The 14,386-nt window shown below is 39.8% G+C and overlaps 2 protein-coding genes across 2 annotated transcripts in view; both read left to right on the plus strand.

Annotated features, from left to right (window-relative positions):
• Positions 1 to 14,386, plus strand: part of LOC133664885 (glutamate decarboxylase 1-like) — a 354,813-nt gene that overhangs the window by 250,107 nt on the left and 90,320 nt on the right. The gene's annotated exons all lie outside the window — the stretch shown is intronic.
• Positions 1,604 to 3,476, plus strand: sp5a (Sp5 transcription factor a). The gene is made up of 2 exons (XM_062070670.1): positions 1,604 to 1,975; positions 2,107 to 3,476. The coding sequence occupies exons 1-2, from the start codon at positions 1,925 to 1,927 to the stop codon at positions 3,124 to 3,126; spliced, it is 1,071 nt and encodes a 356-aa protein (XP_061926654.1). The 5' UTR covers positions 1,604 to 1,924; the 3' UTR covers positions 3,127 to 3,476.

The following is a 14,386-nucleotide window of genomic DNA, read 5'->3' on the forward strand; positions in this document are numbered from 1 at the left end:
CCATCGATCACTTTACTGAGCAAAACTCTTTATTGTCGGCCATAAACACATCACCAAAACATTAGTAAAAAAAATTATATCTAGCCAAAGTGGTCATTTTCTGCAGTGCAAACCAGACCAAAAGCAACTTTGTTATATCAACAGCAGCCGCTCGCTCTTTCTCGCTTGCGCCAACACGTGCACATATGGCACTTAGCCAGTGATGCGTTTACAGCCACACAAAAAGTCGGACAACTTCAACACCACACATAAAGTGTCATTCCAGGTCGTTACACTATGATTTACCAATCAAATGTGTGCTTATTATGGTGTCATTTATTAGGAATCTTAATTTATAAATATTAATCATGAAATGCTGTTAGTATATTAAATAAATACTAATAAAATGTATATGAAGTTACAGGAATGTACACATGATCCCCTGCTTACATCTCATTGTGCAACATGTGAATGTTTTAATGGGGAACTAAATGCAATGTCTGAAAGGGGTACAAACTATTTCCAAAGCAGGACCTCCACCCAGACAAACAATACAAGTACACAGTTCATGAAAAACTATATTTTTTGTTATTGTCATTGTAAGTGGGCCTAAACACTTATATTAGAAATGGAAATGACTGCTGTCATTTGATTATAATAATAAGAGAATGTTGTCTGTCTATCTGTGTTGGCCCTGCGATGAGGTGGCGACTTGTCCAGGGTGTACCCCACCTTCCGCCCGAATGCAGCTGAGATAGGCTCCAGCACCCACCGCGACCCCGAAAGAGACAAGCAGTAGAAAATGGATGGATGGATGGAGATGGAACTTGTTATTTAGTCAGGTTTGGGACAGGTGTGCTGCTGGTGTAGCCACAGTGTGCACGTCTGATGTTGCTCACATGGGCTCCACTCAATGCTCAGGGAGTTTTTGCATTTGCTCACACACATGAAAAATTAGAGGGAACATTGAACATAAGTAATGAATGAAATTGATCATATCCCTTTTACCTTTATTAAAGATGGCGATGGTACTTTATTGAATTCAATTGTGTTTCTCATCTTCTTTATCTTTGTAAACTTTCTTCGGCACTATGGCGGCTTATTTTGCAGTCTTACTTTTTGTTGCGGAGAGGAGACAAGTCTTTCATGTGTCGGACACTTCTCTTTTTTGAGTTTAAGACTGCAAATCTCGCCAAAAAAAATAAAAAAATCAAAATTAAAAACGGATAAAAACACAAAGTGACTCAATTAAGGAGAGAGATGCTGGAGAGATGAGGAACTTGCGTGTTGAGTCCCTTGATGTATCCTGCGTGGACTTGTGGGAGATCTCCAGAGATAACAAAGTCACATTGTGCGCTCTTGAGTTGGACTACAAATCCTTAATTAGAAAAAGCGGATCAGATGACGACAGCAGCCAATAGCAGGCTCTCCGGGCGGCATGGGGGGGCTTTGATCAGGAAAATCCAATTATTTGTGTATATACATTTCCCACATAGTGATTACTTCATTAATTGTCCCGCCTTTATCTCCTCCCTCCCCCCCGCCCCCTGCTAATAATCAGCTCCTTTCTCCCGCCACAAACACACCAATAGCAGCTTTGTGGATTCAAAGGATCTGCGCGCCTCCCTCAAAGAGCCGCCATTCTTTGATGATTGGGCAGCGGCAAACTTCAAAGTCATAAATCTCCTTTCTGACTGGCTGGCGGCGCACCAAAGTGCTTATCAAACCCTGTGAAGTGATGCGCCACCCCGTCAGATAGTGCCAGGAGATCTGCGAGTGAGGAGGCTTCGCCCGGGCTGCGTCAAAAAAAAAGCACTTTTTATGCGTCGACGCCGCCATTGCTGGCGTTTTTACGAATTATAAGCGACTTTTTTTTTTTTTTTTGGGTGGGGGGGTGTGGAGCGTGTTTATCCGTGTTTGCTGGTCGCCGCGGCGGAGGAGCACGATGGCGGCCGTGGCTGTGCTGCGGAACGAGACGCTCCACGCTTTCCTGCAGGTTAGTGTCACTTTATTAGTTGGATATGTTACTAATTCAATGTTGTTGTTATTGTAGCTTCAACAAACACTTTGAGTGGACAAAAATGAAAAAAAAAAAAAAAAAACTTTTTCCGTGTCCATGTGTTCCAGGACCGCACTCCCAACTCTTCCCCGGAAAACTGCAAGCACTCCCCGCTGGCTCTCCTGGCCGCCACCTGTAACCGAATCGGGCACCACCACCACCACCACCACCACCAGTCCAGCCCCTCCGACTTCCTCCCGGTTTCTTACGACCCCGCCACCCTGGGCTCGCCGTCGCGGTTGTTCCACCCGTGGACTAACGAGGCAAGCGCTCCGAGCAACGCAACTTTCGGACTAAGTTCCAAGCCGCAGTCGCTGGGGTCCTTCGCGGCCCCGCACGACCTGCCCCTCACCCCGCCCGCCGACCCCGGCTACCCGTACGACTTCTCCCCGGTGAAGATGCTCCCGTGCTCCATGCAGTCCCCGTGTCCTCCCACCTACGTGCCCGCCGTCAGCTACGCGGCGCCCGCGGCCATGCCGCCCGCCATGCCCACTTTTGTCGCGGGCCAGAGACAGTTGTCCCCCAACCCGGCGGAGGACATCCCGTGGTGGAGCCTCCAGCAGGGCAACCACCGCTTCCAGCTGCAGCGAGGCCTGGTGCTGCACGGCCACACGGCGGACTTCGCCCAGTACCAGACGCAAATCGCCGCCCTCTTGCACACCAAGTCCCCCCTGGCCACCGCGCGTCGCTGCCGCCGGTGCCGCTGCCCCAACTGCCAGTCGGCCTCCTCCGGCGCCGAGGAGCCGGGCAAGAAGAAGCAGCACGTCTGCCACATCCCGGGCTGCGGGAAGGTCTACGGCAAGACGTCGCACCTGAAGGCGCACCTGCGCTGGCACTCCGGGGAGCGGCCCTTCGTCTGCAACTGGCTCTTCTGCGGCAAGAGCTTCACCCGCTCGGACGAGCTCCAGAGACACCTGAGGACTCACACCGGGGAGAAGCGCTTCGTGTGCCCGGACTGCTGCAAGAGATTCATGCGCAGCGACCACCTGGCCAAGCACGTCAAGACGCACCAGAACAAGAGGAGCAAGTGCTTGGACAAGACGCTGGAACACGTCAAGAGGGAGGACTCCAGGAATCACGTCATGTGACATTCACGTCCCCCCCCAAAAAAAACAGTCATTCGTGCAATAATTTTGAAAAACAAAACAAGTCCATGGTGAGCTCCTCTTGTCCATCATCAACTTGTGTGTCCAAATATATCTGCCGATATAGCAAGCGAGACAAGTTTTTGGCAACTTGTGTTTTTCTGACAGTTGTCTTCGCTGGAAGATGTTTGCCCTCCTTGTAAATCATATTTAATAGCTTTTGTTGAATGAAAGTGTTCCGAGTTTTTTGCTCCATATGGGGCTGTTTTTAAAAGCATGCATCTTGAACAAGATTTGCTATTGTTGATATGACCCCGATACAATGTGAGAATAAAAGAAGACTATAACATTTATCTCAAAATCTCAGGAGATTTCCTTCAACTTCGTCAACTTTGTTTGTACTTGTTAAATAAGTCATAATATTGCGGGTGTTGTTGAGAAAAAAAATTTGACTTTTAAAGAATCCACCTTGTTTCTGCCGTATTGCAATGAACATGAGTTACTATAATAATGCCATCAATACCTAAGATATGGCACCCTGTCAATTATTTATATATTACGTTCTAAGACATTTTTTACACAAATATTTCCACATGCTATTTGCATACTCTCCCTAACTGTCTCCAGATGTGCCACCAACAAAAGGGCTCATCAGTCACAAAATGATGTACACCTGCAGGACCTCCAGTGATAGTCATTAATTCTGTGCACCTCTCGTGTAACTTATAAGTGCAACTCTACTGTATACCTAATAAGGACAGTGAGGGTTAATTAAAGACAATTATCTATAATATTGCATATAAGGGACTTATTCTGAATACACTTTAGCTTCATAAGCTCTTTTAAGCGTGAACAGACAGGAAGGAAGACTTTAGTTTAAATCCACGCACGTGTTTTGAACAGATACGTATTTTAAACATCATCAAAAAGTTTCAAGATCAAACAACGTTGAGAAAAGTAGACTTTCCGCCACGCAGGCACAGCAAAGTTTGGTTTCCCTAACATTTAATTACATTTTCCTGAAGGAATCAATAAAGTAGTATCCATCTATATATGACAACATGCAGAGTGCTAACAGTGTTTGCTGTCTGACTTGGCCCAAATGTGCAGCAAAAAAAAGTGAACTTGAGCCATCAAAATGTGACCTTTTTCTTTGCCTCTACAGCGCCCTCCCCTGCAGGAGGCCACCATGGTCCAGAACATCAGAGTCCAGTTTCAAATGAGTTTGTTGTGCTTCAACTTCCTCCCGTGTCCCAAAAACATGTCATGTTAAATGGAGTCTGTAAATGTTGCATATAGTGTTTGTCTTTGTGTCCTGTCATTGATTGGCGACCAGGCCAGGGTAGACCCCATCTCACTGGGATAGGCTCCAGCTCCCCTGAGACCTAAATTCATTTACTAACTAAATAGTAAATTTTTCTCGGGCTTCACCTCTGCAACATTAAGTACACCTGCCCCTCTAATGAGACGCAACAAGAGATTTAACTGAATATTGTTAACTCTTATGCTTGTTTTTGCTAATATTTTGTCCTTCTTACATAGCTATCATGTCATCAGAAACACCTCATGGCGTGTATGGATCTCTTTCATCTGGGTACTAGAGAAGTGTTCTTTGCGGACTACAGAAGAAAACATTCAAAAAAGTGCAAATATTATATATAAATCTAAATAATATCTGCCTAATGTTCTCCCGCCCAAAAAATAATTGGTAATGTGACGATACTAATTTACTTGTGCTGTCAAACGATACATGTTTTGAATCCGATTATTCACACAATTTGTTATTACCCAATTGCATAATTTAAATCAACTTTAAAAAAGACCCCAATATTTTTGACACAAATGGGATATAATTGTCATAATGTACTGTATTTTGTAATGCGTGTCATTTACAGGCTCAAAACTTGGTAGCATTTTTATCTAAAGTCCCGTCGTCGTTTGTTTCGGAGTGAAATTTGCAGTCGGAATCTCCGCGCTTGTCTTGGCATTGACTTGGTTGATCACTGAGCGTGTGACAACCCACTCTGCCTTCCAGGTCGTCTTCCACGGTTAAGGTAATGATTATGTACAGTCAAAATAATTGCGTGATTAACCTGTGTATATCAATCATTAATGCGATAATTTTTTTGTGATTAATCACATTAGTTATTTTTTGACGTCCCTAATTTATATATTTATATGATAATATCTGCCAAATTATCCTCTTTTGTGTCCTCCAAAAAAAGGTAAAGTGATAATATTAAATCCCATAGTTTAAAAAACTACATTATAAATAATAATAATAGAAATCTAAGGTTGTATTTTTTACAACAATTTACCGGTATCATATTATAATTATTTACTATAATTATGTTTTTTTTGGTAAGTAATTGTATTTAGACAACAATATAATAATTTTTTTTGGTTAATAAATATTTCCAATATAGACTGTTATTGTATCCATATTTAAGTACACAAAGAGTGGATTTTTATCTTTTCAGCTACAGTATATTTATTTTCTATATCATATTGCATAATTTAGTCCTGTTCGAGAATAGATATATGCAGGCAAGCATCATAGACGGTAAAACGACAAGAAGGAACAATGTGCTTGAAAAATAACAGTAGAGGGGGTGGAGAGTATACAAAGGGAAACCCCACAACTGTAACGTCTTCCTCCAAGTATTATGATCCTATTATGAAGCACAGCCCTTATGAATGCAGGCAGAATTGCCCTCCTCCTCCCCCCGAAAGAAAGGCTTTGTTTGCCCTGATTTAGCTTCATTGTCCAACAAAAGCACCATTTTTCATCACAGTGGGGGGGGGGGGGGGGGGGGGGTCATAATTTATGACTCCTCCTATGGAGCGACTTAACTGGATTTTGCAAAAACTGAACGAAAGATCTTAAGACGGAGGAGTTCTGAGGAGTACAGTATTTGTCTGATACAAATCATCACTAACTCTATTTGCATACTATTTCCAAAAAAAATGATAAAATTCCTCTTCTTTTTCTAACTTCCAATCAAGGTGACCTTCTTCTTGCTATGTGATACATTTACACAGCACTCAGGGTGTATTTTTCTCCAAGAAATCCAACCAACCAATGCACATTCAGAGCCAACAGAAAAATACATAGAGTAATATTTAAAAGTACTTGTACATTTTTCATGTTTATGCTTAAAGGGAACCTATTCCGCAAATCCAACTTTTCTTACCTATTGGTCCCTGATTTTGTGTATTTGGGATCTGCATAAGTGCTGAAAATGTGAAATGAAACCATGGATGTATGGCGGAGATATTTATAAAACAATCTTGTCTTACTTCATACTTCATCTAAACGAGCCATCTTGAACTTGCCCAATTTGTGACAATTTTCCCATTGGTGACATCAGTGGATATCTCCATATATGGTAAAGTTTTATCTGAAGAGCTTTGCGTGAGTCTGCCATTGTAGTCAATAAGTTCCTTCTTTTTCTCCATCCTCTTGTTGTGGGGCAGACTGGCTCGTACATGCACATGCATCCTCCGCTGTTGCCTTTTTTTAATCCTTTTTTAAAATATTCATTTGATAGGGAACAGATAATACAGGTACTGAGAAACAGACCCCCGCCCCCAAAATTAAAAAAATAATATAAAAGTTAAAAAAATGTAGCGTATCGTTGTAGCTTATATGAAATTGATTTTTTTACTACTTTATTTTCATGAAATACTATGATTCATATTATTTTCAATTGCAAAGTCTACTTTTTGTTAGCCTGTGGAAATAGATTTCAGTTAAGTGCCTCGTTTAAAAGGATAACATTTAATACAAAATTAAGTGATTGAAAGTGGGTTTTTTGTTTTTTTAAATCTACACTTTCTTTATTTTCATATTATTGTTATCTTTTCCCACTAACTAAGCTTTTCTTTTTATACAAAACTGCTGAACAGAGAAGAACGCCACAACACCCACCAGAAATAATAGATAATAGTAAAAGTTTTGGGGGTTTTTTACGCACTTTTCATTCAAATACACTTTAACGTGCTACAGTACAAACCAATATTTAAGACAATGTAAGCTTAGCCATTAAAAGAGATACAGTCCTAGGACTAAAACACTAATCATGCAAAATAGTGTTTTCTGTGTCTATATATTTTAGCTGTTTAAAAAAATAACTTGGTCATAAGATTTCTTTGTGTGTGTATACTGTACGTAATTTTTGAGCATATTCAACAATACCGCATACAAACCGTGACCAATTTTGTTCATGATAACCGTGATATGAAATGTTCAGTTACAAATGAGTAATATTGTATACTTATTATCATTAAAATATACCATATTGTTTTTTTCCATATTATATTGTGTAATTAGGTATTGAGGGGAAAAAAGACATTTAAAAGACATTTGTTCTGTTAAACCGCTTATGGTACTGTAACGTAAGCTAGCCGGTAGTGTTCTTGTAATATTATTTTAGTGTAAAAATCTAACTTTTTCTTTGCTTATTTTTTAAAACTATATTTTTGAAAAACAGGTCATGTTCTCCGCGTGACTGTGTGGGTACTCTGGCTTCCTCCCACCTCCAAAGACATGCACCTGGGGATAGGTTGATTGGCAACACTAAATGGTCCCCAGTGTGTGAATGTTGTCTATCTGTGTTGGCCCTGTGGTGACTTGTCCAGGGTGTACCCCGCCTTCCACCTGAGTGCAGCTAAGATAGGCTCCAGCACCCCCGCGGCCCCAAGAGGGACAGGTGGTAGAAAATGGATGGATGTTAAAAAAAACATCTTTTATCTTGGCTAAGCCCTGGTCAGATCTTCTTCAGTCCCCAGGTTAATGGGACAAAGTACAAGGCCACACTGCTGTTTTCACCATTGTCTGCTGTTGGATGAATGGACCTCCAAGAAGACCAGTACACACAGGTAAGAGTAACAGACAAGTAACAGACTTAGACTACTAGGATGCCAAATAGAAGATAACTTTAGTACCTACTTTTAACTGTGTTTCTTTACAAAGTGGCATAGATATTTCAGCATTTTCGTTTTTCCTATGAAATTTTTCAAGGAGAAGAACATTCCAGATTTCACATAATAGGCTAATGTAAACATACCCTAAATTACTAGGAATTAAAATGTTATATATATATATATATCTATATCTATATACATCTATATATATCTATACATCTATATATATATATATCTATATATCTATATATCTCTATATATATATATATATAGATACATAGATATATAGATATAGATATGTATAGATATATAGATATATAAATATGTATATATATATATATATATATATATATATATATATATATATATATATATATATATATATATATATATATATATATATATATATATATATATATATATATATATATATATATATATATATATATATATATATATATATATATAGTATGACATTTTTTCAAGGAGAAGAACATTCCAGTTTTTACATAATAGGCTAATGTAAACATACCCTAAATTACTAGGGATTAAAATGTTAAATATATATACAGTATGATTCAATGCATTTTCTTTATTTTCATGACAATTTTATTTATTTATATAGAAAATGTGTTTAATTGCATCAAATCTAGAGAATATATATTGTTGTGCGTATACGTACAGTACAGGTCAAAAGTTTGGACACATCTTCTCCTCATTCAATACAATGTTTTCTTAATTTTCATGACTATTTACATTGTAGATTGTCACATCAAAACTATGAATGAACACATGTGGAGTTATGTCCTTAACAAAAAAAATTTTTTTTTTTACTCTTATTCTCCTACTTTTACAAGTGAAGAGAATAAGGCCGACAGGTTATTATTTAAAGTCATTCTGGCCACTTACAGGGGCGTAGTACCAAATTCTGGGCCCTCATCCAAGTATGTTTGTTTTATGCTAATATTAATTATGACATGAGACCAGCTTTTTAAAACATGTAAAAACCTAATTATGTTTTAAAGGTGGGATTAAATTCATAAACTAACTGTCAATGTATGTTTCATTTCATTGTTTTTTTATGAATGGAAACTGAAAAACAATTTTTTTTTTTTTATTTGAAAATACACACACACAAATAGAAAGGTTTTTATTTTTTTGTGTCGAAAATCAATAGTATACAGTACAGGCCAAACGTTAGGACAAACCTTCTCATTCAATGTGTTGTCTTTATTTTCATGACTATTTACATTGTAGATTGTCACATCAAAACTATGAATGAACACATGTGGAGTTATGTACTTAACAAAAAAAGGTGAAATAACTGAAAACATGTTTTATATTCTAGTTTCTTCAAAATAGCCACCCTGCTCTGATTACTGCTTTGCACACTCTTGGCATTCTCTCCATGAGCTTCAAGAGGTAGTCACCTGAAATGGTTTTCACTTCACAGGTGTCATAGTTTTGATGCCTTCAGTGACAATCTGCAATGTAAATAGTCATGAAAATAAATCAAATGCACTGAAATGAGATAAAAATTCATACGCTGATGATTTCAATGTAAGTAAGACAATAATTGTATCAAACAACTGTAAAACTTTCAGCGAATGAAACATTTCCTCTTTGGTTTCAGCTGATCTCTGATCCCTTAATTGTTAATTAAATCATTAATAAAGCATCACCCCTCACAGTGGATCTAACAACTGTCATGATTCGTGGTCTGGATCATGTTTTGTGTTTTTGGTTTGTTTTGGACTCCCTCAGTTCCTGATTGTGCACTTCCTTGTTTGAGTTTGTTACCATGGTTACGTATTATTTTCACCTGCCTGTTATTCGGGAAGCACACCTGTGCCTAATCAAGAGACACTATTTAAGCCTGCTTTTCTGTTAACTCCTCCTGGCTTCCTTGTTTGCGGTAAGCAACAGTCACGTTTCTGTATTCTTGTTCTTGACTCTGTGCTAAGTTGTCAGACTCTGTGCTAAAGTTATTGTCTTAGCTTCCCGTGCATTCGGCACGCTTTTCTTTTGCTTGTTTTCTGTTTGGCTATGATTTATGTTAAATAAACCATCTCTTACCTTCACGTTTTTGTCCGGAGTGTCTGTGTTGCACTGGAGGAACGATCCCGCACAAATATGCGACCCCCACGTGACAGAAACCTTGTATTCTTGGTCTATGCCACAACTTGTGTCCAACACAGACGTCGTAACGTCTTCAAAGTTCACCTTCATTGATTCACACACAGCGCCAACATTTGGAAACCAGCTCGGGCGAGGTGACGGAAAAAATTTTAAAATAGTTACTTCTGCATCTCACAGCACATAAATGTGGTGCATTCAAAGAGCCGTGATGAAACATTCTTGATGAAACTAAGATACAAACATGTCAATATTGTGGGTTTTCTGATCATCTACTGAGCTTCCAGGTGGTCACGTTGAGAAAACTGGCCCAGGTGTACAACACAATAATAGAAGATGAACAGTTTTGAATGGTGAAACAGAAGTACATAAAACCGTTCAATTCCACTCTGGACTCCAAGGAGTTAAGTGTGTATGAATGTGTCACATGTGTCTTTATGTGTCACTGGGGGCTCATTTCCCTTCTACCTGCTGGTTTTGGGACAACACAGCATACATCACACTGCAGAATATTTTTTATTTATTTATATTTTTTGTCATAAAGAAATACAATCATGTGTGCTTACGGACTGTATCCCTGCAGACTGTATTGATCTATATTGATATATAATGTAGAAACCAGAAATATTAATAACAGAAAGAAACAACCCTTTTGTGTGAATGAGTGTGAATGAGTGGGGGAGGGAGGTTTTTTGGGTTGGTGCACTAATTATAAGTGAATCTTGTGTTTTTTATGTTGATTTAATAAAACATATTTTTTATTTTTTATTTTTATTTTTTATTTCTTGTGCGGCCCGGTACCAATCGATCCACGGACCGGTACCGGGCCGCGGCCCGGTGGTTGGGGATCACTGATGTAGACCACAAGGAAGTCTTTTACATGCAGAAAATAATCATAATAGTATGACTCCTTTAATGTGCCTTATAATTCGGTGCGCCTTATGTATGAAAATAGACCTGACTAGACCTGCTTATCAGCAGTGCGCCCTATGGTCCGAAAAAAGACGGTAAATTCATGTTTGTCCTTAGAATTATACAGACAATTTCCTATAATTTAAATACATTTAATAATTTAATTTAATTTCAATCAATCAATGTTTATTTATATAGCCCTGAATCACAAGTGTCTTAAAGGGCTGCACAAGCCACAACGACATCCGCGGTTCAGTGCCCACGCGGTTCAGCGCCCACATAAGGGCAAGGAAAAACCCACAACCCAGTGGGACGTCGATGAGACGGGTGACCGGGTGCAATGGACGTCGAGTGGGTCTGACATAATATTGTGAGAGTCCAGTCCATAGTGGATCTGACATAATAGTGAGAGTCCAGTCCATAGTGGATCTAACATAATAGTGAGAGTCCAGTCCATAGTGGATCTAACATAATAGTGAGAGTCCAGTCCATACTGGGGCCAGCAGGAAACCATCCGGAGCGGAGACGGGTCAGCAGTGCAGAGATGTCCCCAACCGATGCACAGGCTAGCGGTCCACCCCGGGTGGCACAAGGGTGCGCCCCCCCCCCCCCCCCCCCACACACACACACACACACACACAAGGGAGAGGGGGGCAGAGGAGAAAAGAAAAGAAACGGCAGATCAACTGGTCTAAAAAGGGGGTCTATTTAAAGGTTAGAGTATACAAATGAGTTTTAAGATGGGACTTAAATGCTTCTACTGAGGTAGCATCTCTAACTGTTACTGGGAGGGCATTCCAGAGTACTGGAGCCCGAATAGAAAACGCTCTATAGCGCGCAGACTTTTTTGGGGCTCTGGGAATCACTAATAAGCCGGAGTTCTTTGAACGCAGATTTCTTGACGGGACATATGGTACAATACAATCGGCAAGATAGGATGGAGCTAGACCGTGTAGTATTTTATACGTAAGTAGTAAAACCTTAAAGTCACATCTTAAGTGCACAGGAAGCCAGTGCAGGTGAGCCAGTATAGGTATATATGTATACAGGTATATAAAGGTATACATGTATATAGGTGTATAAAGGTATATATGTATATAGGTATACAAAGGTATATACAGTATAGGCGTAATATGATCAAACTTTCTTGTTGTCGTCAAAAGTCTAGCAGCCGCATTTTGTACCAACTGTAATCTTTTAATGCTAGACATAGGGAGACCCGAAAATAATACGTTACAGTAATTGAGACGAGACGTAACGAACGCATGAATAATGATCTCAGCGTCGCTAGTGGACAAAATGGGACACATTTTAGCGATATTACGGAGATGAAAGAAGGCCGTTTTAGTAACACTCTTAATGTGTGACTCAAACGAGAGAGTTGGGTCGAAGATAATACCCAGATTCTTTACCGAGTCGGCTTGTGTAATTGTTTGGTTGTCAAATGTTAAGGTGGTATTTTTAAATAAGTGTCGTGTCTAGCAGGACCGATAATCAGCATTTCCGTTTTCTTGGCGTTGAGTTGCAAAAAGTTAGCGGACATCCATTGTTTGATTTCATTAAGACACGCCTCCAGCTGACTACAATCCGGCGTGTTGGTCAGCTTTAGGGGCATGTAGAGTTGGGTGTCATCAGCACAACAGTGAAAGCTAACACCGTATTTGCGTATGATGTCACCTAGCGGCAGCATGTAGATTCTAAAGAGTGCAGGGCCAAGAACCGAACCCTGGGGAACTCCACACGTTACCTTAACATAGTCCGATGTCACATTGTTATGGGAGACGCACTGCATCCTGTCAGTAAGATAAGAGTTAAACCAAAACAAGGCTAAGTCTGTCATCCCAATACGTGTTTTGATACGCTCTAATAAAACCACTTGTAGCTGGGATGCGTTGTCTTTAATCTCCTTTCTAATGAGTTCAATTTTTTTATTAAAGAAATTCATAAAGTCATCTGCCGAGAGGGTGGAGCTACTGGGAGGTGTCCCTTGTTGGGTTAGTGATGCTACTGTACTAAACAAAAATTTAGGATCGTTTTTGTTGAGACGGATGAGATTTGAGTAATATTTAGCTTTAGCTAAGGTAAGCATGCGTTTATAAGTTATTAAACTATCACTCCATGCTTGATGGAAAACCTCAAGTTAAGTCGCGCGCCATTTGCGTTCCAGCTTTCTACATGATAATTTATGAGCTCTAATTTCTTCTGTAAACCATGGGGTGCGCCTTTTAGGGGCCCTTTTCAGCTTTAGCGGTGCTATACTATCAATGATTTTGCGCAGGACGTCGTTAAAGTTGTTAGTGAGGTTATAAATAGAGCCCACATAATTTGGGAATGGTGCCATTACCGAAGGCAGTAGGCCAGCAAGAGTCATCGTTGTGGCAGCATTAATGTTGCGGCTGCTATAGCAGTTATTATTATTACTAGCAATGAGTCAGAACTTCGAATTTTATAAGGTAATGATCGGACATTACTTTAGTATATGGAAATATCATAACTTTGGAGGTGGTGGCACCCCTGACAAGCACTAGATCTATTGTATTACCGTTGCGATGCGTGGGTTCATTTATTATTTTTGTAAGACCGCAGCTATCAATTATGGTCTGGAGCGCCATGCACTGAGGGTCCGATGGGGTATTCATATGGATATTAAAGTCCCCCATTATGATTATATTGTCGGCGTGCATCACTAGATCAGCAACAAACTCTGAGAATTCACTGATAAAGTCCGAATAGGGCCCTAGGGGGCGGTAGATAGGTAGAGAGGCAGCGGTGTGCCCGTTCCCCCTTTAAGGGAACGGGCAATATGTGCATTCGTATAGTTAGGAGGAGATGCCTCATTTAGTGCAAAAAAAATCGTCTGGTTTGAGCCAGGTTTCGCTGAGACCAATGACGTTAAGATTGTTGTCTCTAATGACCTCATTAACTAATAACGTTTTGGGAGACAATGATCTTATGTTTAAAAAGCCCATATTATAGGTAGTGGGCTGTTTTGAGGAGTTTTTGTTGAAATTATCCGTACTAGTAATATTAATAATGTTGCGTGTTTTATGCGTAGTGCACTTTAAATAATTTCGACCATATCTAGGAATTGATATGACAGGAATTTTTAGATTGTTTGCTTGGTGCTGCGATAAACTGAACGCATCATAATTTGCCACCTCAGTAGAATGCATGTCCACCTCTGACACAGAGACAAAACATTATGTGAGTTGTGTATTATTCTAAGAGAATTGCTATGTGTGCAGGGATTATCCAGCCTGGCGATGGCTAGTTCTAGCTTAACTGACTC

This window comes from Entelurus aequoreus, linkage group LG14 (assembly GCF_033978785.1).
Source record: "Entelurus aequoreus isolate RoL-2023_Sb linkage group LG14, RoL_Eaeq_v1.1, whole genome shotgun sequence".
In the NCBI taxonomy this organism is placed as follows: domain Eukaryota; kingdom Metazoa; phylum Chordata; class Actinopteri; order Syngnathiformes; family Syngnathidae; genus Entelurus; species Entelurus aequoreus.